Genomic DNA, 26,949 nt, shown 5'->3' with positions numbered 1-26,949 from the left:
TCGCCTACGAACTTGAGTGCCTCGGATTCCGCCGTATAATGCTGTGAGCAACGACCAAAAATAAAGTAAATTTATTAACAATTTAGTAACCGCCTTTTAACTACCAACTAAATGTAGATTTAGTTGGTAGTTAAAAGGTCGTTACTTATGCAGTAAAATCCGCATGCACAAACGACAATGCCGTATCTTTCTGCGCTTTTTAATCTCCACAGATTAGCCACTACGAAGGTGCAGCGTACGAAAGTCGAAAATGTAACTGAATGAACTGATTACTACGAGGGTACCAAGAAGGAAAGGTGAACGCCCTTATTAAGGCCCGACGACCAATACAGAGATGATGTTAGCCTCTTTCCCTGACGTGTAGCTATGAAGTTATAGCGCAGTAAAAATTCACTTCGCACAAGTGTTTCAGGACAGCAATAAACGGAAGTAATTTATGACAGCTGCGAATCTATGCAGTGAGGCTTCGAGGCGTCAGGCTCGCATCCAGTGAGGACTGGATGCGAGCCTGACGGCCCTCTGCTGATACAGCCTTTGCGTGGTGACGTAGATATTTACGTAAGGTAGCGCGTCTGTGGCAGGTTAACGAGCACACTACATGTTTAACCCACGTTTATACATCGCGTAATGTACGGAGCTCTCTCTACGCAGCAGCAAGACGTCCACAGGTAAGCGACCAGGCGTGCCGCCGCTCAACCTCGGTCTATACATCTAACGAGCTAAAGCTTCGAAATGAAAATGTTAACGCAGACGTGACTGCTACTAGCTTTTTGCATAACCACTAAAAAAAGAGTAAACTCGCTGCCTTCCCAAGCAGCACAGGTCATCGGCCCAATATTGCACCAGGATGGTCCCATCTTGGCCCTTTGTAGGGCCGGCCTTTGCCAATACGGTTCCAATGTTGGGCCAATCACTTGTGCTGCTTGAGTTCTTAACCTTCGCGCCAGGAATCGTATGGCGGTAGCTGCCTTCACGGCCTGCCGCTGGCGCTGCACTTCTCGTGCTGCCTGTCATTTTTAATGCGGTAGCACTACGGCTTGCAATCTCGAAGAAACCCGCTGTCTGTCCGAAGCCAGCTTGACCTGCAGAAATAATATCAATAAATAAATATGGGAGAGACTACGCCGTGCCTGGGATTCGAACCCGCGGCGGCGCAAACAGAACAGCTTCGCCGGCCATTGCACGATAGCAATATATGCTACCACCGCAGCCGAACATCCCTTGTGTATAACTGCCAATCTCCCGTGCCGTGCATTGCATGTCGTGTTCTTCGTCAACTTCCATCCGTGCGCGATGGATTCAGCACACACCGCTATCGCAGTGCCCTCTTAACGTGCGTAGAGCGGTCCCAAAATTTAATAACGCGCTATTAATAAGGTCCCCAATGGCCAGTCTCATCGACCTTTGCCTGGAGCCGGACCTTGGAACCGTAACCTCAAACCGAAAGCGAAAATATACGCGAAGGGCTAGCGCTCATAATTCGCATTTGTCAAAGTAAGCAATTGCGGTTGTAATTTTTTTCTGCCGGTCTTCTTGCAACTGGACAGCCTCGTAGCTCCGCTTCGCTTCACGACTGACCTATATGTATGTATAGCGTTGTTTCTCCAGATGAACACCCCGCCGAGTACTCTGAGGAATAATTTGGTCTCGCGTTCTTCTTCATAGGCTGTGCCTTTGTTTTCGCTGGTCTTCATGCTTGTTCAGGCTCTCTATGGAAATTCTAAACGTTAGTTTATCGCTCTAAGTGCTCAGTTCCCCGTTCACGGACTCTTGATACCTCCAGCACAAAACTCTGCACATGCAACACTGCAGCAACGGTTTGCTCACTACCGGCATGGCACCTCAGCTGGCGATGTTCACTGCTCCTCCCCCTCATTCGCAACATCCTCTTAGCCTTATTCTATATCCCTCGGCTTGCGTGTCCCCTACTGGTCCTGACGTGAAGCGCATGCGTCCTATTTTCAAAGCAGGCAAAAAATATCGGCGTCTACCTTGAATTAAAGCTCAGGTGCTCGTGCGGTGCAACAAGTTGGGAAATTTGAATTGGTAGAATGAGCTGAGTGGAATCCAGTGCACATTTTTGCATGAGTTAAAATTTAAAAAGTAATTAAAATATTTGTAATGAAATATAACTACATTTATGCACAGTAATCGGCGATGTTAATTAATTTTCACAATTTCTTGGACGTAAATACAAAAAGTAATTTATTTACTTTAAGAGAGTCATTTTGCGATGTATTATCTCAACCTCACGCTCTTTACATACTCTTGGCCTTGCCCTTTCCTACCTCAGCGCTCAGCTCACTGCCTAAGCTGTGCCTGCTCTCGACCTTTCATCTTTACTTTGCTTTGCTCTGCGCTCTGTGCGATTTGTGCGTTGGGCATTTTGTGACTGCGACAACCACGTCGAACACGCACTGGAGTGGAAACTTCGCCTATAGAGCTAGCAGTGTAAAAATCAAGCCCACGGCTGTGTAAACAACCTTTTGCAATGGAAGCACACGATATATGCGGTTTACTGAAGCCGCCCCTCATGGCTCCTTTATCGATGGTGGCACCGCAAGCGCCGCCTATCTCTCTAAACAAAACTTTGGCAGCATTCCGAGATAGTGAAGTTTCGGAGAGCTCTGATTTTACTTTGAGGGCTGGCTTACATATCTTAACAACCTGCACCTGGATTCGAAGCCGACCGCGGCGGCCGCGTTTAGATTGAGGCGAAACGCTAAGGCGCCCGTGTGCTGTGCGAAGGCAGTGCACCATGGGCGAAATTATTCCGGAGGTCTCCACTACGGCACTTCTTTCTTCCTTTCTTCTCTTAGTCCCTCTTTAATTCCTTCCCTTACGGCGTGGTTCATGTGTCTGCCGATATGTGAGACGTACACTGCGCCCGTTCATTCCCCCCCCCCCCCCCCCAAAAAAAATGATTTTTTTTATGGGGAAAGCAAGGGCTGAAAATTTCCGCAAGGCGAGTGGACTCATTCCGCTCCGTCGGTTAAACTTTGAGAAAAGGGTTTAAGAAAATATCCCAACTTATATTAGTGCTCAACGCACGTGCTTGCATACGTGTGAGCACGCCTGGCACCGTATGCGGCCAGTGCTGAGTTCACAGGCCGTCGCACGAGGTGGTTTCATAAGTACATCTCACCTTTTGTGAACCTTACGGGAGCCTACTGCACATAACTGGCGGAACAAAAGGAAAGTAATTATTTTAGTTTTATCTATTCACAGAGCAGGGCAGGTATATCCTAACGAATCCGTACTAATTTTGTAGTTCTCTCCTTTGGTCATTGGCTCGAGCGACAGTATGCTCCCGTTATCCTTATGCTTGAGCGAGTGGCCGATATGGCTGCCATGGCACTTCCTCAGAGTCTCCTCTGTGATAGCCGAACTTACTTTGTAATGATTTTTCCTTTCTTCAGAGAGAAGTAAGTTCCGTTGAAACTGATATTGTGTGGAGATCTTTGATAATTGGGGCAAAAAAACTACACGCACCTCCCTCATTTGTCTTTGAATAAATAGAAAGTAAGCTACACACTTTAATTTTGGTCCTTTATGTTTCCGCATGCCTATATTCTACCTCGGTTTACAGGCTTAATTCGTTTGTGTGTTTTTTCTCAATCGAAGACGTTCACTCATCCTATTTAGCGTATCCTAAAATGTACAATACACATGAGCCTCTTTCCTGGGGCTGGCGGAAGCGGAGAGGTGCTTGGTTGAATTATGGCTTACTACGCAAAAGCGAAAACAGTGCAGCAGGTCACTGTTGGTAACGGGAACTGTGCGTCTCAAGACAATGAGACAAAGCGAACAACGAAATACCCTCGGCTAACTGCGTAGTGCGTGCGGCAAGGATTTCGATAGCGCAATCGTTGCGGCCCTCTTAAGCGTAAACATAGCGAAATGAACTAAGCATGCAAAGAAAGAAGTGGCCAACAATCGATGAAACCATGTGAGCACAATGAAAAGAATAAAACACCTGTTTCGTGCGATTTGCTCTCTGTTTTTCTTTTCCATTGGTCCTATGTTACGTTGCAACTAGCCGAGATTTAAATCGTACTAAGCGTTTACACCTCCTGAACATTCAGTGAGAATTTATTGAGTGATTTTCCACCCATTTGGTTGATTGTAAAGCTACTTGGCAAATTATTTCCGAAGCGTTGGAGGTACAACGTAGTGTGCAGCATCATTTACGTCTGCTAAGAAAGCAGGACAGGTGCTCGACCCCATGAAATTTAAATGAAAAACGCCGTTTAAATAGCTCTTACCGTTTATATCGAGATTACAAATAATGGTGGCATTCCCAAGAAGCCTCCCAGAAGCCTCCAGTACATACTTAGCGGCTAATATTTACCTGCCGCAGGAAAATATGAGCTTCATAGGAAGAGCATAACAGCAGAAAAGTAGACACGCATTTGTCATGCCCGAGAATAGAAATATTTTGAACTGGTGCCGTGGTGACAAAAGTGCGCATTAACGGCGGTCTGTGCGATTTACTGGAAACCATAGAAAACATCTTCATTAACTGCACAGATTCAGTTTTGTTTTCAGACGTTCTTCGAATGGCACCACATGAAGACTTTGTTAGCTGTGTGGCATGGTCGCCGATTCCAGACTAATGTCAGTACGGCTTATTTTTCATTTTTTTACTATAGATTCTATTTTAACCTTGCTTTAATTCCCGAAACTAATGCCGTCAATTTCTCCGTCTCAATTTGTTGTTCTTCAAGGCCGATTTTTAGAAGATATAGGTAGGAAAGCAAAGGAAGGTTATTGAAATTTAATTCCTGGGAAGTAACCAATATAAAATTCAAAAAAAATTCAATGGTAATTTCCTCCCCGATCAAAACGGACGACAGAATTTTTTGTCGCGCATCTGTCGCGCGACACAATTTTGTGTCGCAAGACAAGCTGTCTTGTCGTGCCATGTGTCGTGCGACAAGCTTCGTGTCGTGGGTTCTTTCGCGCGACAAAGTTGTTTGTAGTGGGTTCTGCCGCACGACAGACATCTTTCCTGCATTTTGTCGTGCGAAGAAGGTCCCTGTCGCAGCATTTGTCGCGCGACAGGTTTCTGTCGCAGGTACTGTCGCGCGACAGAGGGAGTAGTGCCGCGCGACAGAGATTGCGTGCCTCAGCAAAGTTGCCTGTCGTGGGTTCAGTCACGCGACAGACTTCTATCGCGCCTCTTTTCACGCGACAAAAGTACCTGTCGTGCGGCCTGTCGCGCGACACAAGAGCTTGTCGTGGGATATGCCGCGCGACAGATACCTGTCGTGGGATGAGTCGCGCGACAGATACCTGTCGTGGATTGTGCCGCGCGATAGATACCTATCGTTGGATGCGTCATACGACAGAGTCCTGGTGAGGGTAATTATTTTACTGCAGAATTCTAGAAACACTGTCATGCGGTCGTGTGACAGCGATAGGATCAAATTGACAAAAATTGCTTCAAAGCGCGTTCACTGTGGCGAGTCGCGAAGAGGATGCGAGGTGCTCTGGTCTGTTGGTGACGGGCACCGAGCGAAATGAAGTGCTCATTCACATTGGCGAATCGAGTTTTCAACTCGCTTCCCGCGACCTGGCTCTCTCACCGAACGAGAATTGGCTTAGAGGAGAGGCACTGCTCGAGCACTCACCTAATTCCCTTCTGTTCACACATGACAATGTGATGAAAGTAGTGCATGCTCAAGAGTATAATGCGGCTTTGAAAGCCCAAAAAGCTGTATGCACAAGCGACGAAGCCAGCGGTGCCTGCGTATCCGCACGCGCTTGCGGTGGCGGCATGTAGCTGTACCAATCGGTGTGCGCAAGTCGAATGGCGCTACTGAAAGTCAGTGTCCTCTTGACTTCTGTGACATGTTCAAGCCATGTAACATAATGTACCGCTACTACTACATGCGCAGAAAAAACCAAGGACACTTCTATGCGTCGCGGAAAAGAATGTCGTTAGTCGTCAATCAGGGAAAATTACTCGCCATAACCATCCAGCTACACAAAGGTAGCATGTGTGTACATGCACGCAGTTCTCTGTATAAATGTTCAAGGCAACCCCGATATCATTTTTCCGCGCGTTTCAGTTTTAAGAGCGTCAGCTCTTACTACTTACGTTTGTCAAGGACACGTCTGTCTGCAGGGAAGGTCAAATTAGCCAAGACAGTTACCACACTATATCACATAGCAACAGCGGGCGCGTAGAGCCTCAGTTGTCACAGATACCTTCGATCCGTTTTACATATGCCAGTATAGCGGCTATCGAAGTGGAACCCCGGGGACCCCCATTTGCATCAAATTTGGGGGCCGCCCGTTTGACGCATAACGATCGAAGTGGTGTCATTTGACTTGTCATGTTCCTGAGGATAAAATAAATATTTAGATGAAGCCCAAAATATGTGTGGGATTCGCACCGACGACCTTTTCGCCCCCAAACTGTGCATTCCGGGGACTTCCAGACAGCCATAAGGCCTAATCGTTTGTCGCAGAGGGTTCCGGATGCGGTCAAACAATTCATCTTGTTGTAATGCACACGTTTATAAAATTCGTTAACTGATATATAAGGAGGAAACATACCGGATTTAGCGAAGGTGGCTGTAAATCGCAATAGTAGTGCAAAATCTTTGATGTAGATGACGCTGCTTGTATCTTATAACGAATGTTTCCGAAACGAAATGCCCTCAGATGTTTGTATTTTGTCTTCTCCACGTTTGCTGAGCACCCCGATCTAGGACCCCGATCTAAACACTTCAAGCTCTCGTAGCTAACGCTCTTAAGTCCAACGCTGATGCAGTGTTGGCGGAGAATTTTTTTTAGCGGCAGTGACGTGGTGCTTATCATAAAATAGCAAAGCAAAAAAAAAATACTTTACGATGTCGTTCATTGCCTTCACTGAACATTTCATGACGGTGACACGAAAATGTCGCTAAATATAGACAGCAGCGTATGCAGCCGAAGGTGAAATGCGGCGGCCGGCGAGTTTGAACCGATTTGATTCTCGGTCGAAATGAGAATAAAATCTTGGGACTGACATCAACCGCGAGCTTTAAAGAGTTTCACCTGCTTTGACACAGTCTAGCTCCTGTGCACCCGCGCTCGGGCCTCTATACTACTCTGGTCCCAGCGTGACTGTGTGCTAAGACAATCTGAGCGAAAAGGAGGATGTCTGGAGGTTTTGATGTGCACCACGGCCATACAGTTGAGCGACTTGATAACGTACGGGCGCGGCATGCCAGCCTGAATACCGGCCGCCAGCGTCAGAAAAATGCGACAGTAATGTTTGTTCAAGTCCATACTAAGCCGTCGGATGGAGTATCATTGGCCAATATAGAGTCGTTGGTAGAAGCGATAACAGGAATACAAACAAATGTCTCCCCACGGCGCCTTTAATTGCTGCTGCTCAATCGCGGCTTTCCTGGCCTCAGCTGGCTCCGCTCCTGAAGGTGTCGCGGAAACCGAACATATCTTTGTTTTACTATGAGACGAGGTTCACAGTAAAACGATGACGAGAGCAGCACCTCAGCGCTAGCCAGTTTCGAAGTGCACTCAGCTGCTGCATCGATGCGAAACCGGCTAGGCTTAGCGACGACTAGGGCAGCCAGGGAGTAGCGCGTAGTTCATTGCCCGGCGCGCCCGCGGGCGGCGTCGTTCCCGAGAGCTCGCCTGGCTCACTCCCGCTGGCTCACTGATTGGCTCAACAGCTTGCGACCTTCACTCGGAAGGCTGGAAAATCGAGAACCGAGCGACTGGCGCTGCGACTCAGCGATACTTTATGCCCACGTTTGCACTACTGGTGAACAACCTTTAACGCACATATGCTTGGGTTATCGGCTGCGTTGCGGCGAGTCTTAGTTAAGATCGTCCGCGACGCCATCGTCACCGTCCATGACGCACAGGCTGAGAACTTCAATTCCAGTACGTGCCGAAGCAACTCGTATTTATCGTAACGATACGAACTCGAAAGCACGCCTGCTTCGATGCGCTGGTGGGCTCTTGCTTGTTAAACTACACGCGATCAGGATGCGGAGAGTGCTAGCCGCTGTTGCATATTAGCTAAAGTGAGACGCAAGTATCGACGTAGTTTCGTAACGCAGTTGATATCAAAGCACTCCGCTTGTACTGGTCACCGATTAAGCTGTTAAGTTTCATGATCTCCGGTGAGCGTGCCAGTGTCGCGCAAATTAATGCATAGCAGCTACTCTCCATCGTGCCAATTGCGTTCAACTTATCCACGATATTCGCCAGCTTGAGATACGGCGCTTTTCTTCGCTGTTTTTGTCGCAACTTAGTGATTTTATCTAGCATAAAACGAAATTGCATTCTGTCAACACCATCGTCTGCTCCGTCGTCTGCTCCGTCGTCTGCTAGGCATCCGGGTCACTTCAGGGGATCACAGGATCGCAGCTTCTACAAACCACATACCAGAAAAAGTAACTGAAAGCGCTTTAGTATTCTTAAATAATATAAAAATAATTTAAAATAAATGCAATGTCTTTGTTGTGAAGATAATATAAGTATTCATGGTTTAAAAAACTAATTTTTTTGTCGGTTGCAAATTTTCACCGACACGAAAGCGCAGCCGTCGGCGCCATTGCAGCGCAACCGATACGTCGTGTTTTGTATTATTTGCCTCTTTGAGGCATTGCTTGATTACTTGTACGGCGGACACGTGTGAAGAACTCATTCAATAGGAAGGTGAGCAGGAGTGTGTTTTGGAAGCCAACAACCAGGATTTCGGCCTGTCAACATTGGCGAGTTTCAACGGGTAAGCCATGAAGAAAGAGTGCTGCGACGTCTTTTCATCTGTTAGGGGAACGAAGACTCCTGCGCCGTTTTACTAAGCCTGGATGAATCGCATGGCCGGTGAGTCCCGCTCTGCGTTTCTTTGCTAATGATCTGTATTCACACGCGCTATTTGTATGCGGCTATATAGGGATGTGAGTGGAGGCAGTCCGCCTGCGGTTGCCGCAGCTATAATGCGGCGCCAAAAAGCAGGGCCTATATCCTGCATGACAAGTTTTGTTCTCATTGTCTTTATGTGCATTTATTACTCGCGTGCCGTGGTAACTAAAAATGGCACCAGATATCACAACAGAGTTACGCTTTCGCTTGCTAGCGCTTCGACACTCGGTGCAAAAGCATGGATTTGCACTGCGTAGAAGACGATGAGCGAGAAGTGCCGCGCGGCGGAGCGCTCGCGCTAGGCCAGCTGCGATCAGACACCGCACTATTTTGCTCAGGGTTAGTACTCATCGGATTAGTGCTTGTGCCTTAATATGCGTCATACTAAATTTTGAGACAGTGATCGCATGAGAAAGGCTAGTTCATATTCATCGCCTTGTCATTTGTAAACTTGTCTGTGCTTCCCCAGTGGAACAGGATTTGAGGCAGTGTTATGTCAAAGTTAGATCAATCTTGCTTCTCCTGAGCTGTAAACGTTGATGCTTCCTCTCATTCTGAGCACTGCGAGCTGTCGGAGATGCAACTGCACAATTATTTAGGATTTCTACCTTTTTGCTATATCCCTCGCTTTTGCGGCCCGCATTCAAGTCGTTCGCCATTGTCGATGGATTTTTTGTTACTTATTTTCAATTTGTTATTTATTCTTGGTTGCGTGCCATCAGCTGTGGTGCCGGCGATTCTCCGAGCTCGGAACTCTTCCCAGGCACGGGATCCTACCCACAGACCTCCCTTCGCCGCACTCACGAGTGTTCTTTGGTATTTTTTTGTTTCTATTGCCTTTACTTGCATTGCCAGTCGACAAATATGTGCAGCTTTTAATTGTATGCAGATTTGTTAAATGCGCTAGCAATTTTTCTATGATGCCAAGCTGTGCTGTGAGGTATCAAGCTTCCTGCTAGTGAAGGCATGCTTTTTTCCATTCTCTCTTTTCATTTAACCAAGGCAGACTGGTTGCAACTTTCAATTTAATACCTAGACATTGGTGCAAGGCACCATGATAGGAATTAATGAAAACCTGCACATCCTATATTCAAATTGGTGTGCGGTATTTCAGCCAGCTCATCTTTCAGTGTGGTTATAACAGTCATTGTGACTCTTCTCAAAGAATGTATATGGGTGCATTACATAAAATCTGTTCATTTGTTTTGTCATGGGCTAGCTCATTGGTTTTTTATTTTTGCTTATATTACGTCTAAGTTTAGTTTTTAAAGCAGTAGACGATTTCCTCTCTTGTCATTCATGACATGGCTACAGCCACTGACAGCTGTTGCTCTGGATGTATTTATTTGCAGTTGCCAGCGGCCAGCATCTATTGGGCCATGCGTACTTCCTGCCTTCGGCTGTGTCATCCCTCCTGATCCGTTCATGGTAGTTATTCTTTTTCAGTGATGCATATCTTAGCTGCCTATTTAGAAATATATTTTCAATATAGGCTTGCAGCTAGGTTTAGAAGTGCATGAAACTCTACATGCACTTCACAGCAGTGCCTCAGCTTATAATTACCGGAACTGTAGACTTGTACAAAATATAGTCGCTGATGTAGCTCTTGACGCAGCTGCTGTTCACATAAATGTGCTTTGACATTGCACACCTGTTGCCTGGTATGCATATGTGTCCTCGAAAAGGACCTATATGTTCATTTATCCCTTTAAAAACATTGTGCTCTACAATGATGGTTTACCAGTATTTCTGATACAAAGACCAAATTGTCAGTCAGTAATGTAACATTGCACGATGACACCAATCCTTGTATGATATAGCATCCTTGCAATGCACTGGGCAAGCTGCTGTCAGCACTGATTTATTTCTGGTTTATTGCCATAGCATATGGTTATACTGCACAGTTTGTACCTCTACCTTCTTAAAGCTTTATACTTTAAAAATTTAAAATTAGTTGAAGGAAAATTCAAGGAAATGTAACAGTAACTGTCTCACATTTTGGTGGACACTTGAACCGTGATATAAGGGAGGGATATAGAAGGGAAGTAATGAAGAGCTGATGCCCATGTTAGATGCCCCTCTTAAGTTAAACATACCTCGCAATTAACACATTTGGTGCAAAACAAACATGGGACTTGCACGTTCACAAGCACCCTCATGTCAGTAAAACAAAGTGCCAATGTTGCCGTACTTTAGAGCTTTGCTCCTAAAAGCGCAGCTGACTGCTGCTCAAAGTTGAGAGCAAAAATATGTCTAATTTTCCTCATGTGCAGTCTGCGGTGCTGGTGCCATTTGCAATGGTGATTGACATTGAGTTGCATGATGCTCAGTCTGTTCCTGGAGTTAGTGATTTTGTCTGTCATGTGAATGTGCTGTTAAAATTAGTGTAAAACAATGGTTCTCTAGTTCATTTTAGGTAACTGTGTCCTGTGCCACATGCTACCACCCATTTTCCTCAAATTTCCTAATCTCATTTAGCCATCTGATTGCCACCCATTCATGCATTCACCTACTCTTGGAATCCTCCCAGTGTTTTAGTGTGGTATTGCTTATATCTTCTCTGCATTACACATGCATTGCACTTCCTCTTTTTTTGATTTAGTCAAGAGATCTCTGTTCCTGTTTCTTGCATAAGCATAAGAGGTGACTCAAGTGCACCATCTAGGCTTGTGATTCTGGTTATTTTATTTTTCTTTTATAGTTTATTGTTTGTCGGTTGCTTATAATTTTTGGATAAACTGAAAACTACATGTACTCACTGGTATTTCATTCCAATAATTATACCCATTATTATGAAGCTGTGTTGGAAGGTAGGTGTGCATTTAGTATGCGTGCTTTGAATTTCAGTGATTGTTTCTGCAATGCAAAATGGAGGACAGGTCTCTGCTGTGCGAGTTTTTTGCAATGGAGTGAAAGTAGCTGGAGCAGCATTTGCTACTGTGTCACCAAGCCAAAAGTTCTCCCACAGACCACTGAGCTTCTGAATACCTATGGCTTAAAGCTCGAAGCTCTGGTTGGCCTTTCCGAGGTTTTCTGCATTAACGAGTGCAAGCTCAAGGGCTCAGAGCTAACAAGCATTTGAAACCATAGAGCTATACACAGTAGTGCTGGGACCGTGCAGCAAGTCAGTGTGAATTAGGTCGCGATAAACGTGGTTTACTGTAGAAAGCTTGTGTGAAAAAATAGTTGCGCTCGCAGAAACCGCTGTTTCTTTCTTAGTTGGTCATTGAAACAAAGCAATGCATGTAGAATTTTATATCTCACTGATCCCTCAATTTTTTTCCAGCTAAAGACCAAGAGTTGCATGGAAGTTGTGCAAGCCACCAAGTTGCGTGTGATTTTTGCCAGGGACCTGGAGCAGGCTGGGAAATTAGTGGATGGCCAGTGGTATTCACTCAGTAAGGCAAGCTTTTTCTGTAAGTACAGTTTTTGGCATGGCATTGCTTAGGAACGCATGCACTAATCTGACTACTCTATGCCCGCCCATGCTTCAAGAATAATGAAGTTCATGAAAAAAATTGATTTCCGAAAAAAAATTGCCGCTTCTGTTATTTTTGTTCAGAAAAGTATTTGCCATTTAAAGGGCTGTGAAAACCTTAAAAATTATGTGCTTGTTTTGGCTTTTTTTTCAAATTTCTTCCACATCTATGTTGGCCTGACCTTGTAGCTTGTCTGCATGAGATTGGCTGCTACCTACAGTTTGCTTTTTTGTTGCTCCTTTATTGCCTGTCACAATCTTTACTTTGCGTGGCAGTGTCATGCAGTTTGGGAAGTAATCTGACCTTATTTCTGCATTGGCCTGTAGTGCAAGCTTTTGCATGTGGGGCATGTTTATGGTGTCCTTTCGTTTGCTGTAACTGCAGTTTGGCCATGAGGGTTAGAGGCTTAGTCCTTTTTTTATTTTGATGCAGTGTCATATACTTCATGCATAAATTAGTGAAGTAAGCACTATTTTTGTAATAAATGAACATTCATTATAGCTGTGGCCATTATAAGTGCACTTGACTCTAAAGTGGCTTTCTTTCGGCCTTCAGTATTACATCTTAAAACCAGCCGGAAGACACAAAACAGGAGAAGAGATGAGCACAAGATGAGGCTGGTCTAACAACTGAAATTTTATTGAAGGAAAGTGGCAAAAGAAGACCTGCAAAGAGATTCAAGCATGCAAGACCCCAAAGCAGTGAGAGGGCAAAAAATAACCGAAAGGCACTGATGTACTAGTAAACCATCTAAAAAACTAATTCCTTACAGTGAAGGTTCACCGACGGTTTAGCCAGGCACTTGTTTTTAGCCTTACTGATGTAGTAAGCCTCAACTATGTCGGGACAGATTTATCACTTCCCAAAACCACTGATGTGCAGCAGAAATCAGGCGTGCAAAGAGAGAGCTCGTCCTCCGATTGCATTCACGAGATTGAACGTGCAGTGTCAGGTGAAAATTCGCCTTCCTCTCTATACAGTGAAAGTGTTCTCAGCCAGGCGCACATTCAGATATCTGCTTGTCTGCCCATAGTAGTTTCAGCTACGAGGCAGTGGAATGCAAAAAAACCTTTACTTCTGCAAGTGGTGAACATTTTTTATCTGCCACTGTGCATAGCGGACGATTACCCATAGTTGTACCAAGCCTAGTTTGAACGGTAGTGCAAAGGGCTCCTACATCACTTTTAGCTGTCAAGACAACAGCAACATCATACTTTGGTGCAACTTTCTTGGGATGGTGCGAAATGGCGTGGAGGTAAGGTATAGAGCCCGTCTTTTTGTGCTGCTCAACTACGTCAGCATCATGTGAACGGTGTTTCGTTCCCTCGAGAGAGTAAAAACACACTCTGACAGGTGCGCAAGATGGGCAAGTGGAAACCCAGGTGCCATTGGCTTGGAAACCTGCTCCGAGAATGCATTCTAAGCACTGTGATGGCATGACTTTCATAAAGCGGTCGTGATGCATGTGATTGCCAACCTGTCCTTCACCAGCCTCGAGTGGTTCAACTCGTAGCTAAGAGGCTTCCTGATCTTGGGCTTTGGCGCCAACATATGTGGTCGTCCGCAAAGCGCAGGGTAAGTCAAGAAGCTACAAACGGTTATGCTTAGTGAAATTCAGACGTAAAAGATAGGCTTTGACCACATGCCTAAAGATTTCTAAAACGTCTTGTGCCAACTTATCTGAGCCCTCCTTGTGGAAAAAAATTAGGTAGCTATCAACATAATGAAATGCTACTATGCCGAGGCCTTCCAAACAGGGCTTTGATGCGGTATCGACTCTGGACAGAAGAATGTCGCGGAGGAACAGTGCAACCTGGGACCCTCTGCATATGCCTGATTTCTGATGTAAATACCGCCTTGCCAACTCACAAAAGTGGAGTTCTGTGGAGCTCTAGTTTCTTGTGGACAGCAACCTGGGCAGGTGCTCTGCAGTGAGCATCGTCATGGAGGGCCTGCACTATTCATTGTCACATGATAGACCTCTGAGGCATGTGCAAACTGCATCAGGGTGAACAATGAACATGCTTTTACAGATGATTGCGTGATTTCGGTTGCTGGCTTCTTGGGGCTGTTGTCCTTTTACTGCAAATCCGCATTTGTCAGTTGGCAGGGCGGTATTTACACGCAGGTCGTACCTTTGCTCAGCAAAATTTTTTTGTTTAAAGTCGATAAGGCATTAGAGGCCTGTTTGGAAGACCTTGGCATAGTAGCATTTCGTTATGTTCATGACTGTAATTTTTCTGGACATAGAAGGCTCAGATAAGTTGGCACAAGATGTTTTAGGAGTCTTTAAGGCATGCGGTCAAGGCCTGTCTTTTACATCAGAATTGTCTAAGCAGAACCGTTAGCAGTTTCTTGATGCAGACTTGCGCTTTGTGGACGAATATGTTTGTCGGGGCTACAGCTAAAGATCGTGGAAGGCTCTTTTTAGCTACGAGTCGTACCACTCTTTGGGGAAGGATGGTGAAGAGGTGTATTTGTCGCTGGTTAAGGTCAGTAAAGATAGAAACACTTGATGGGTGTGCAATCGTGTGCATGACATCAGCTTTAGATAAGTCATGCCATCACTGCTGAGGACGCATTCTTGTAGCAGGTTTCCAAGCAGCTGGGTTCCCACTTGCCCATCTCAACAACCTGTCATAGTATGTTTTCACTCGCTCGAGGGTAAGGAGCACATACTCCGATGATGCTGATACACCTTACCTCCACAGTATTTCGCAGTCTCAAGAAAGTCGCGGGAAAGCGTAATGCTGCTGTTGTCTTAACAGCGAAGTGAAAGACAGGAGGCCTTTGCGCCGCCATTAAAAAGGCTTGATAAAACTGGGTACTTGTCCACAATGGACAGTGTCACAAAAAAAGGTTCACCACTTGCAAAGCAATGGAGTTTATTGCATTCCACTGCCTTATGGCTGCAACTAATATGAGCAGACGGGCAGATATCTGAATTTGCACCTGACAGCACTTTCACTCTATAGGGGGAAGGCAAATTCTAATCTGGCACTGCACGCTAAATCTTGTGAATGCAAATCTGAGGATGACCTGTCTCTTTGCACGCCTAATTTCCACGACACATCAGTGGTTTATGGAAGGGATAAATCTGTCTGTAGATAGTTGAGGCTTACTACATCGGTAAGGCTAAGGACACGTGTGGCTAAGCCATCGGAAAACCTTCACCGTAAGGAATTGGCTTTTTTAGATGATTCATTAGTATGCCAGTGACCTTTGATTGCACTTTGCCCTTTCACTGCTTTGGGTTATTGTGTGCTTGTATCTCTTCGCGGGTCTTCTTTTGCGGCTTTCTTTCAATGATGCCGCCGCAGTGGCTCAGTGGTTATGGCGCTCGGCTGCTGTCCCAAAAGACGCAGGTTCGATCCTGGCCGCATCAGTCAAATTTCAATGGAGGCGAAATTTTAGAGGCCCGTGTACTGTGCGTTGTCAGTGCATGCTAAAGAACCCCAGGTGGTCGAAATTTCTGGAGCCATCCACTACGGCGTCCCTCATAGCCCGAGTTGCTTTGGGACGTTAAACCCTCACAAATCAAATAATCAAAATCTTCAATTAAATTTTTGTTAGTCCCGCCTTTTGAGCTCATGTCTTCTTGTGTGTTCTGGCTGGTTTTAAGGTGAGTCAGTACCAACTCGGCCAGTCATAAGCCTTGTTCAGTATTACAACATTTTGAATAAAGTGAGTTTACTAGGCTATGTTGCCGGGGATCGTGTCCGCAGCAGTTGTGGGCAACTCAGAAGAGATAGCATCATACGATTGGTTGTGTAATTGGCAGAGTATGACGTGAGGATGCTGCTCGAAAAGAAAATTTCATAATCGGATAATTATTTGCAGCCAAAAATGTCCAAAAAGTGCCTGGGCCAGAGAAAAAGTGCCGCAAATTTTGAAAACGCTGAAAGTAGGAGCTACAGCGTAGTGCCAAGTTTGAAAAACTGGAAGTATGGACAAAGCCAAAGCTTGGCGCCAAGTTTGAAAACTCGAAATGAGCAATCACGTGACCAGTGATAAGTGTCCTATACTTAACCAGGAGATGGGAAAAAGAATGATAAATTAGAGGCAATTAGGTAAATATTGAGAAGCGAGAGGCAATGAATGCGTGATTAGACTGGGCAAGTATTCAGTGAGTGGGCAGGAACGATTCATGGAGGAAAATTTGAAAACTCGAAATCGTTGCTGGGATGAAGTGAGGGTAAAATAAGAGTTAATTGATAACCAATCAAGTCAACGAGAAAACAACCATGGCGCCAAATTTGAAAGGCGACCAGTGTCGAGGAGGCGTCAACGCTTTCACATTTTTTTTGCGCAGGTAGCAGCGGTGATCTCTATTTTTTGTTTTTTTCAGCCAAGACAAAAACCATTTTTCTTGGCTCATGGGCGATGTATCTAGGAACCTGCGGCCAGGACAACGCTGGACAGCATGCATCAGCAAGCTCGAAAAAAAAGCACGAAACAGTAAATAAATATTGATCATTTTCATTTCAATTCTAGTGGTTTTGTGCACGAATTACTCTGGAATGCACAAAGCTTGTGTTGACAGGCGACCATTAACAAGCTGTGCATTTTTGTGCATAGCCTACTCCAGAACACAAATCCTGTGTTAATTGACAGGTGACAGTAACGACTGTTACACAGTGTATGAGCACTACACAAGACACACTACAGAAGACAAGGCAAACTACAGAAGACAAGACAGACTCCAGAAGACAAGACAGACTACAGATGTCAAGACAGACTACAAAAGAGAGGACAAACTACAAAAGACAGACTATAAAAGACAAGACAGACTGCAGAAGACAGGACTACAAAAGACAAGACAGACTACAGAAGACAAGACAGACTACACAAGACATGCCCAAAATACGACAAGACTACAGACTACAGAAATTTTTTGTCTTAGAATCCTGTAGTGCGTTTTGACTGGGTCGGTTAGCCTTACCGCAGCTTATTCTGAATTCGAAGGACATTGACAGTTTCATAAGGGAACAAAGGATATAAGGAAATGCTGATGGGAGGAAAATTTAGGAACACAATGCGATCGGTATTATGATGCCAGCCCTACTGTCCCTATCGGAAAGCCTACCGAGAGCCATAGCGGGAACGTAGTGGATGGTTAGTGGCTATAGAGGAAGCAGAGTGGATTCTTGGTGGCTATAGAGGAAGCAGAGTGGATTCTTGGTGGCTATAGATGAATCAGAGTTGATTCTTGGTGGCTATAGTGGCAAAATAGTGGTACGCCCAGTCAAAACGCACTACAGGATTCTAAGACAAAAAATTTCTGTAGTCTGTAGTCTTGTCGTATTTTGGGCATGTCTTGTGTAGTCTGTCTTGTCTTTTGTAGTCCTGTCTTCTGTAGTCTGTCTTGTCTTTTATAGTCTGTCTTTTGTAGTTTGTCCTCTCTTTTGTAGTCTGTCTTGACTTCTGTAGTCTGTCTTGTCTTCTGGAGTCTGTCTTGTCTTCTGTAGTCTGTCTTGTCTTATGTAGTTTGCCTTGTCTTCTGTAGTGTGTCTTGTGTAGTGCTCGTACACTGTGTAACAGTCGTTACTGTCACCTGTCAATTAACACAGGATTTGTGTTCTGGAGTAGGCTATGCACAAAAATGCACAGCTTGTTAATGGTCGCCTGTCCACACAAGCTTTGTGCATTTCAGAGTAATTCGTGCACAAAACCACTAGAATTGAAATGAAAATGATCAATATTTATTTACTGTTTCGTGCTTTTTTTCCGAGCTTGCTGATGCATGCTGTCCAGCATTGTCCTGGCCGCAGGTTCCTAGATACATCACCCATGAGCCAAGAAAAATGGTTTTTGTCTTGGCTGAAAAAAACAAAAATAGAGATCACCGCTGCTACCTGCGCAAAAAAAATGTGAAAGCGTTGACGCCTCCTCGACACTGGTCGCCTTTCAAATTTGGCGCCACGGTTGTTTTCTCGTTGACTTGATTGGTTATCAATTAACTCTTATTTTACCCTCACTTCATCCCAGCAACGATTTCGAGTTTTCAAATTTTCCTCCATGGATCGTTCCTGCCCACTCACTGAATACTTGCCCAGTCTAATCACGCATTCATTGCCTCTCGCTTCTCAATAATTACCTAATTGCCTCTAATTTATCATTCTTTTTCCTATCTCCTGGTTAGGTATAGGACACTTATCACTGGTCACGTGATTGCTCATTTCGAGTTTTCAAACTTGGCGCCAAGCTTTGGCTTTGTCCATACTTCCAGTTTTTCAAACTTGGCACTACGCTGTAGCTCCTACTTTCAGCGTTTTCAAAATTTGCGGCACTTTTTCTCTAGCCCAGCCACTTTTTGGACATTTTTGGCTGCAAATAATTATCCGATTATAAAATTTTCTTTTCGAGCAGCATCCTCACGTCATCCTCTGCCAATTACACAACCAATCGTATGATGCTATCTCTTCTCAGTTGCCCACAACTGCTGCGGACACGATCCCCGGCAACATAGCCTAGTAAACTCACTTTATTCAAAATGTTGTAATACTGAACAAGGCTTATGACTGGCCGAGTTGGTACTGACTCACCTTAAAACCAGCCAGAACACACAAGAAGACATGAGCTCAAGAGGCGGGACTAACAAAAATTTAATTGAAGATTTTGATTATTTGATTTGTGAGGGTTTAACGTCCCAAAGCGACTCGGGCTATGAGGGACGCCGTAGTGTATGGCTCCAGAAATTTCGACCACCTGGGGTTCTTTAGCGTGCACTGACAACGCACAGTACACGGGCCTCTAAAATTTCGCCTCCATTGAAATTTGACTGATGCGGCCAGGATCGAACCTGCGTCTTTTGGGACAGCAGCCGAGCGCCATAACCACTGAGCCACTGCGGCGGCATCATTGAAGGAAAGCCGCAAAAGAAGACCCGCGAAGAGATACAAGCACACAATAACCCAAAGCAGTGAAAGGGCAAAGTGCAATCAAAGGTCACTGGCATACTAATGAATCATCTAAAAAAGCAAATTCTTTACGGTGAAGGTTTTCCGATGGCTTAGCCACACGTGTCCTTAGCCTTACCGATGTAGTAAGCCTCAGCTATCTACCGACAGATTTATTCCTTCCATAAACCACTGATGTGTCGTGGAAATTAGGCGTGCAAAGAGACAGGTCATCCTCAAATTTGCATTCACAAGATTTAGCGTGCAGTGCCAGATTAGAATTTGCCTTCCCCCTATAGAGTGAAAGTGCTGTCAGGTGCAAATTCAGATATCTGCCCGTCTGCCCATATTAGTTGCAGCCATAAGGCAGTGGAATGCAATAAACTCCATTGCTTTGCAAGTGGTGAACCTTTTTTTGTGACACTGGCCATTGTGGACAAGTACCCAGTTTTATCAAGCCTTTTTAATGGCGGCGCAAAGGCCTCCTGTCTTGCACTTCGCTGTTAAGACAACAGCAGCATTAGGCTTTCCCGCGACTTTCTTGAGACTGTGAAATACTGTGGAGGTAAGGTGTATCAGCATCATCGGAGTTATGTGCTCCTTACCCTCGAGCGAGTGAAAACATACTATGACAGGTTGTTGAGATGGGCAAGTGGGAACCCAGCTGCTTGGAAACCTGCTACAAGAATGCGTCCTCAGCAGTGATGGCATGACTTATCTAAAGCTGATGTCATGCACACGATTGCACACCCATCAAGTGTTTCCATCTTTACTGACCTTAACCAGCGACAAATACACCTCTTCACCATCCTTCCCCAACGAGTGGTCCGACTCGTAGCTAAAAAGAGCCTTCCACGATCTTTAGCTGTAGCCCCGACAAACATATTCGTCCACAAAGCGCAAGTCTGCATCAAGAAACTGCTAACAGTTCTGCTTAGACAATTCCGATGTAAAAGACAGGCCTTGACCACATGCCTTAAGGACTCCTAAAACATCTTGTGCCAACTTATCTGAGCCTTCTATGTCCAGAAAAATTACAGTCATGAACATAACGAAATGCTACTATGCCAAGGTCTTCCAAACAGGCCTCTAATGCCTTATCGACTTTAAACAAAAAAATGTTGCTGAGCAAAGGTACGATGTGCGTGTAAATACCGCCCTGCCAACTGACAAATGCGGATTTGCAGTAAAAGGACAACAGCTCCAAGAAGCCAACAACCGAAATCACGCAATCATCTGTAAAAGCATGTTCATTGTTCACCCTGATGCAGTTTGCACATGCCTCAGAGGTCTATCATGTGACAATGAATAGTGCAGGCCCTCCATGTCGATGCTCACTGCAGAGCACCTGCCCAGGTTGCTGTCCACAAGAAACTAGAACTCCACAGAACTCCACTTTTGTGAGTTGGCAAGGCGGTATTTACATCAGAAATCAGGCATATGCAGAGGATCCCAGGTTGCACTGTTCCTCCGCGACATTCTTCTGTCCAGAGTCGATACCGCATCAAAGCCCTGTTTGGAAGGCCTCGGCATAGTAGCATTTCATTATGTTGATAGCTACCTAATTTTTTTGCACAAGGAGGGCTCAGATAAGTTGGCACAAGACGTTTTAGAAATCTTTAGGCATGTGGTCAAAGCCTATCTTTTACGTCTGAATTTCACTAAGCATAACCGTTTGTAGCTTCTTGACTTAGACCTGCGCTTTGCGGACGACCACATATGTTGGCGCCAAAGCCCAAGATCAGGAAGCCTCTTAGCTACGAGTTGAACCACTCGAGGCTGGTGAAGGACAGGTTGGCAATCACATGCATCACGACCGCTTTATGAAAGTCATGCCATCACAGTGCTTAGAATACATTCTCGGAGCAGGTTTCCAAGCCAATGGCACCTGGGTTCCCACTTGCCCATCTTGCGCACCTGTCAGAGTGTGTTTTTACTCTCTCGAGGGAACGAAACACCGTTCACATGATGCTGACGTAGTTGAGCAGCACAAAAAGACGGGCTCTATACCTTACCTCCACGCCATTTCGCACCATCCCGGGAAAGTTGCACCAAAGTATGATGTTGCTGTTGTCTTGACAGCTAGAAGTGATGTAGGAGCCTGTTGCACTACCGTTCAAACTAGGCTTGGTACAACTATGGGTAATCGTCCGCTATGCACAGTGGCAGATAAAAAAATGTTCACCACTTGCAAAAGTAAAGGTTTTTTGCATTCCACTGCCTCGTAGCTGAAACTACTATGGGCAGACAAGCAGATATCTGAATGTGCGCCTGGCTGAGAACACTCACTGTATAGAGAGGAAGGCGAATTTTCACCTGACACTGCATGTTCAATCTCGTGAATGCAATCGGAGGACGACCTTTCTCTTTGCACGCCTGATTTCTGCGGCACATCAGTGGTTTTGGGAAGTGATAAATCTGTCCTAACATAGTTGAGGCTTACTACATCAGTAAGGCTAAAAACAAGTGCCTGGCTAAACTGTCCGTGAACCTTCACTGTAAGGAATTAATTTTTTTGATGGTTTACTAGTACATCAGTGCCTTTCGGTTATTTTTTGCCCTCTCACTGCTTTGGGGTCTTGCATGCTTGAATCTTTTTGCAGGTCTTCTTTTGCCACTTTCCTTCAATAAAATTTCAGTTGTTAGACCAGCCTCATCTTGTGCTCATCTCTTCTCCTGTTTTGTGTCTTCCGGCTGGTTTTAAGATGTAATACTGAAGGCCGAAAGAAAGCCATTTTAGAGTCAAGTGCACTTATAATGCACACAGCTATAATGAATGTTCATTTATTACAAAAAATAGTGCTTACTTCATTAATTTATGCATGAAGTATATGACACTGCATCAAAATAAAAAAAGGACTAAGCCTCTAACCCTCATGGCCAAACTGCAGTTACAACAAACGAAAGGACACCATAAACATGCCCCACATGCAAAAGCTTGCACTACAGGACAATGCAGAAATAAGGTCAGATTACTTCCCAAACTGCATGACACTGCCACGCAAAGTAAAGATTGTGACAGGCAATAAAGGAGCAACAAAAAAGCAAACTGTAGGTAGCAGCCAATCTCATGCAGACAAGCTACAAGGTCAGGTCAACATAGATGTGGAAGAAATTTGAAAAAAAGCCAAAACAAGCACATAATAATTTTTAAGGTTTTCACAGCCCTTTAAATGGCAAATACTTTTCTGAAAAAAAATAACAGAAGTGGCAATTTTTTTTCGGAAATCAATTTTTTTCATGAACTTCATTATTCTTGAAGCATGGGCGGGCATAGAGTAGTCAGATTAGTGCATGCGTTCCTAAGCAATGCCATGCCAAAAACTGTACTTACAGAAAAAGCTTGCCTTACTGAGTGAATACCACTGGCCATCCGCTAATTTCCCAGCCTGCTCCAGGTCCCTGGCAAAAATCACACGCAACTTGGTGGCTTGCACAACTTCCATGCAACTCTTGGTCTTTAGCTGGAAAAAAATTGAGGGATCAGTGAGATATAAAATTTTACATGCATTGCTTTGTTTCAAAGACAACTAAGAAAGAAACAGCGGTTTCTGTGAGCGCAACTATTTTTTCACACAAGCTTTCTACAGTAAACCACGTTTATCGCGACCTAATTCACACTGACTTGCTGCACGGTCCCAGCACTACTGTGTATAGCTCTATGGTTTCAAATGCTTGTTAGCTCTGAGCCCTTGGGCTTGCACTCGTTAATGCAGAAAACCTCGGAAAGGCCAACCAGAGCTTCGAGCTTTAAGCTATAGGTATTCAGAAGCTCAGTGGTCTGTGGGAGAACTTTTGGCTTGGTGACACAGTAGCAAATGCTGCTCCAGCTACTTTCACTCCATTGCAAAAAACTCGCACAGCAGAGACCTGTCCTCCATTTTGCATTGCAGAAACAATCACTGAAATTCAAAGCACGCATACTAAATGCACACCTACCTTCCAACACAGCTTCATAATAATGGGTATAATTATTGGAATGAAATACCAGTCAGTACATGTAGTTTTCAGTTTATCCAAAAATTATAAGCAACCGACAAACAATAAACATTAAAAGAGAAATAAAATAACCAGAATTGTTTAAAAAATCTGTCAGAAGAATTATGTGACATCCACTACACTCCAGTAGTTCTTTGCCTTTGTGCACCTTCAAACCACACTTTCTTACAGACACATTTGCACAGAAATTGGGTTGAACCTGATCTTTAAGAATCTTTTTTGATGCAACAGTAGGGAGAAACCAGGTTTTACCCAAAAACGAAGCGCCCTACACATTGCATCACAAGCCTAGATGGTGCACTTGAGTCACCTCTTATGCTTATGCAAGAAACAGGAACAGAGATCTCTTGACTAAATCAAAAAAGAGGAAGTGCTATGCATGTGTAATGCAGAGAAGATATAAGCAATACCACACTAAAACACTGGGAGGATTCCAAGAGTAGGTGAATGCATGAATGGGTGGCAATCAGATGGCTAAATGAGATTAGGAAATTTGAGGAAAATGGGTGGTGGCATGTGGCACAGGACAGTCACCTAAAATGAACTAGAGAACCATTGTTTTGCACTAATTTTAACAGCACATTCACATGACAGACAAAATCACTAACTCCAGGAACAGACTGAGCATCATGCAACTCAATGTCAATCACCATTGCAAATGGCACCAGCACCGCAGACTGCACATGAGGAAAATTAGACATATTTTTGCTCTCAACTTTGAGCAGCAGTCAGCTGCGCTTTTAGGAGCAAAGCTCTAAAGTACGGCAACATTGGCACTTTGTTTTACTGACATGAGGGTGCTTGTGAACGTGCAAGTCCCATGTTTGTTTTGCACCAAATGTGTTAATTGTGAGGTATGTTTAACTTAAGAGGGGCATGTAACATGGGCATCAGCTCTTCATTACTTCCCTTCTATATCCCTCCCTTATATCACGGTTCAAGTGTCCACCAAAATGTGAGACAGTTACTGTTACATTTCCTTGAATTTTCCTTCAACTAATTTTAAATTTTTAAAGTATAAAGCTTTAAGAAGGTAGAGGTACAAACTGTGCAGTATAACCATATGCTGTGGCAATAAACCAGCAATAAATCTGTGCTGACAGCAGCTTGCCCAGTGCATTGCAAGGATGCTATATCATACAAGGATTGGTGTCATCGTGCAATGTTACATTACTGACTGACAATTTGGTCTCTGTATCAGAAATACTGGTAAACCATCATTGTAGAGCACAATGTTTTTAAAGGGATAAATGAACATATAGGTCCTTTTCGAGGACACATATGCATACCAGGCAACAGGTGTGCAATGTCAAAGCACGTTTATGTTAACAGCAGCTGCGTCAAGAGCTACATCAGCGACTATATTTTGTACAAGTCTACAGTTCCGGTAATTATAAGCTGAGGCACTGCTGTGAAGTGCATGTAGAGTTTCATGCACTTCTAAACCTAGCTGCAAGCCTATATTAAAAATATGTTTCTAAATAGGCAGCTAAGATATGCATCACTGAAAAAGAATAACTACCATGAACGGATCAGGAGGGATGACACAGCCGAAGGCAGGAAGCACGCATGGCCCAATAGATGCTGGCCGCTGGCAACTGCAAATAAATACATCCAGAGCAACAGCTGTCAGTGGCTGTAGCCATGTCATGAATGACAAGAGAGGAAATCGTCTACTGCTTTAAAAACTAAACTTAGACATAATAAAAGTAAATAAAAAACCAATGAGCTAGCCCATGACAAAACAAATGAACAGATTTTATGTAATGCAACCATATACATTCTTTGAGAAGAGTCACAATGACTGTTAAAACCACACTGAAAGATGAGCTGGCTGAAATACCGCACACCAATTTGAATATAGGATGTGCAGGTTTTCATTAATTCATATCATGGTGCCTTGCACCAATGTCTAGGTATTAAATTGAAAGTTGCAACCAGTCTGCCTTGGTTAAATGAGAAGAGAGAATGGAAAAAAGCATGCCTTCACTAGCAGGAAGCTTGATACCTCACAGCACAGCTTGGCATCATAGAAAAATTGCTAGCGCATTTAACAAATCTGCATACAATTAAAAGCTGCACAAATTTGTCGACTGGCAATGCAAGGCAAGAGAAACAAAAAAATACCAAAGAACACTCGTGAGTGCGGCGAAGGGAGGTCTGTGGGTAGGGTCCCGTGCCTGGGAAGAGTTCCGAGCTCGGAGAATCGCCGGCACCACAGCTGATGGCACGCAACCAAGAATAAATAACAAAGCGAAAATAAGTAACAAAAAATCCATCGACAATGGCGAACGACTTGAATGCGGGCCGCAAAAGCGAGGGATATAGCAAAAAGGTAGAAATCCTAAATAATTGTGCAGTTGCATCTCCGACAGCTCGCAGTGCTCAGAAGGAGAGGAAGCATCAACGTTTACAGCTCAGGAGAAGCAAGATTGATCTAACTTTGACACAACACTGCCTCAAATCCTGTTCCACTGGGGAAGCACAGACAAGTTTACAAATGACAAGGCGATGAATATGAACTAGCCTTACGCATGCGATCACTGTCTCAAAATTTAGTATGACGCATATTAAGGCACAAGCACTAATCCGATGAGTACTAACCCTGAGCAAAATAGTGCGGTGTCTGATCGCAGCTGGCCTAGCGCGAGCGCTCCGCCGCGCGGCACTTCTCGCTCATCGTCTTCTACGCAGTGCAAATCCATGCTTTTGCACCGAGTGTCGAAGCGCTAGCAAGCGAAAGCGTAACTCTGTTGTGATATCTGGTGCCATTTTTATTTACCACGGCACGCGAGTTATAAATGCACATAAAGACAATGAGAACAACACTTGTCATGCAGGATATAGGCCCTGCTTTTTTGGTGCCGCATTATAGCTGCGGCAACCGCAGGCGGACTGCCTCCACTCACAACCCTATATAGCCGCATACAAATAGCGCGTGTGAATACAGATCATTAGCAAAGAAACGCAGAGCGGGACTCACCGGCCATGCGATTCATCCAGGCTTAGTAAAACGGCGCAGGAGTCTTCGTTCCCCTAACAGATGAAAAGACGTGGCAGCACTCTTTCTTCATGGCTTACCCGTTGAAACTCGCCAATGTTGACAGGCCGAAATCCTGGTTGTTGGCTTCCAAAACACACTCCTGCTCACCTTCCTATTGAATGAGTTCTTCACACGTGTCCGCCGTACAAGTAATCAAGCAATGCCTCAAAGAGGCAAATAATACAAAACACGACGTATCGGTTGCGCTGCAATGGCGCCGACGGCTGCGCTTTCGTGTCGGTGAAAATTTGCAACCGACAAAAAAATTAGTTTTTTAAACCATGAATACTTAAATTATCTTCAAAACAAAGACATTGCATTTATTTTAGATTATTTTTATATTATTTAAGAATACTAAAGCGCTTTCAGTTACTTTTTCTGGTATGTGGTTTGTAGAAGCTGCGATCCTGTGATCCCCTGGAGTGTCCCGGATTCCTAGCAGACGACGGAGCAGACGACGGAGCAGACGATGGTGTTGACAGAATGCAATTTCGTTTTATGCCTGATAAAATCACTAAGTTGAGACAAAAACAGCGAAGAAAAGCGCCGTATCTCAAGCTGGCGAATATCGTGGATAAGTTGAACGCAATTGGCACGATGGAGAGTAGCTGCTATGCATTAATTTGCGCGACACTGGCAC

General features: G+C 44.6%; 2 protein-coding genes across 3 annotated transcripts; one reads left to right on the top strand and one right to left on the bottom strand.

Moving 5' to 3' along the window:
- Positions 1-8,379: 8,379 nt before the first annotated feature.
- Positions 8,380-16,856, top strand: LOC144105289 (uncharacterized). 2 transcript variants are annotated; one of them, XM_077638433.1, is made up of 5 exons: positions 8,380-8,850; positions 9,612-9,705; positions 10,242-10,317; positions 12,176-12,305; positions 16,717-16,856. In XM_077638433.1, exons 1-5 carry the CDS (start codon positions 8,835-8,837, stop codon positions 16,839-16,841), a joined length of 441 nt encoding a protein of 146 aa, XP_077494559.1. In that variant the 5' UTR covers positions 8,380-8,834; the 3' UTR covers positions 16,842-16,856. The 2 variants fall into 2 exon arrangements, 1 of the variants encoding a protein (XP_077494559.1); XR_013308749.1 differs by lacking the exon at positions 10,242-10,317 and having other exon boundaries at positions 8,381-8,850.
- Positions 16,857-18,063: 1,207 nt separating this feature from the next.
- LOC144127639 (uncharacterized) lies at positions 18,064-26,545 on the bottom strand. The gene is made up of 5 exons (XM_077660599.1): positions 26,250-26,545; positions 25,394-25,487; positions 24,789-24,864; positions 22,602-22,731; positions 18,064-18,188 (listed from the first exon to the last, which is right to left on the bottom strand). Exons 1-5 carry the CDS (start codon positions 26,263-26,265, stop codon positions 18,064-18,066), a joined length of 441 nt encoding a protein of 146 aa, XP_077516725.1. The 5' UTR covers positions 26,266-26,545.
- Positions 26,546-26,949: the final 404 nt, after the last annotated feature.

Source organism: Amblyomma americanum, chromosome 1 (assembly GCF_052857255.1).
Source record: "Amblyomma americanum isolate KBUSLIRL-KWMA chromosome 1, ASM5285725v1, whole genome shotgun sequence".
NCBI lineage: Eukaryota > Metazoa > Arthropoda > Arachnida > Ixodida > Ixodidae > Amblyomma > Amblyomma americanum.
This window is presented reverse-complemented; position numbering and strand designations above follow the sequence as displayed.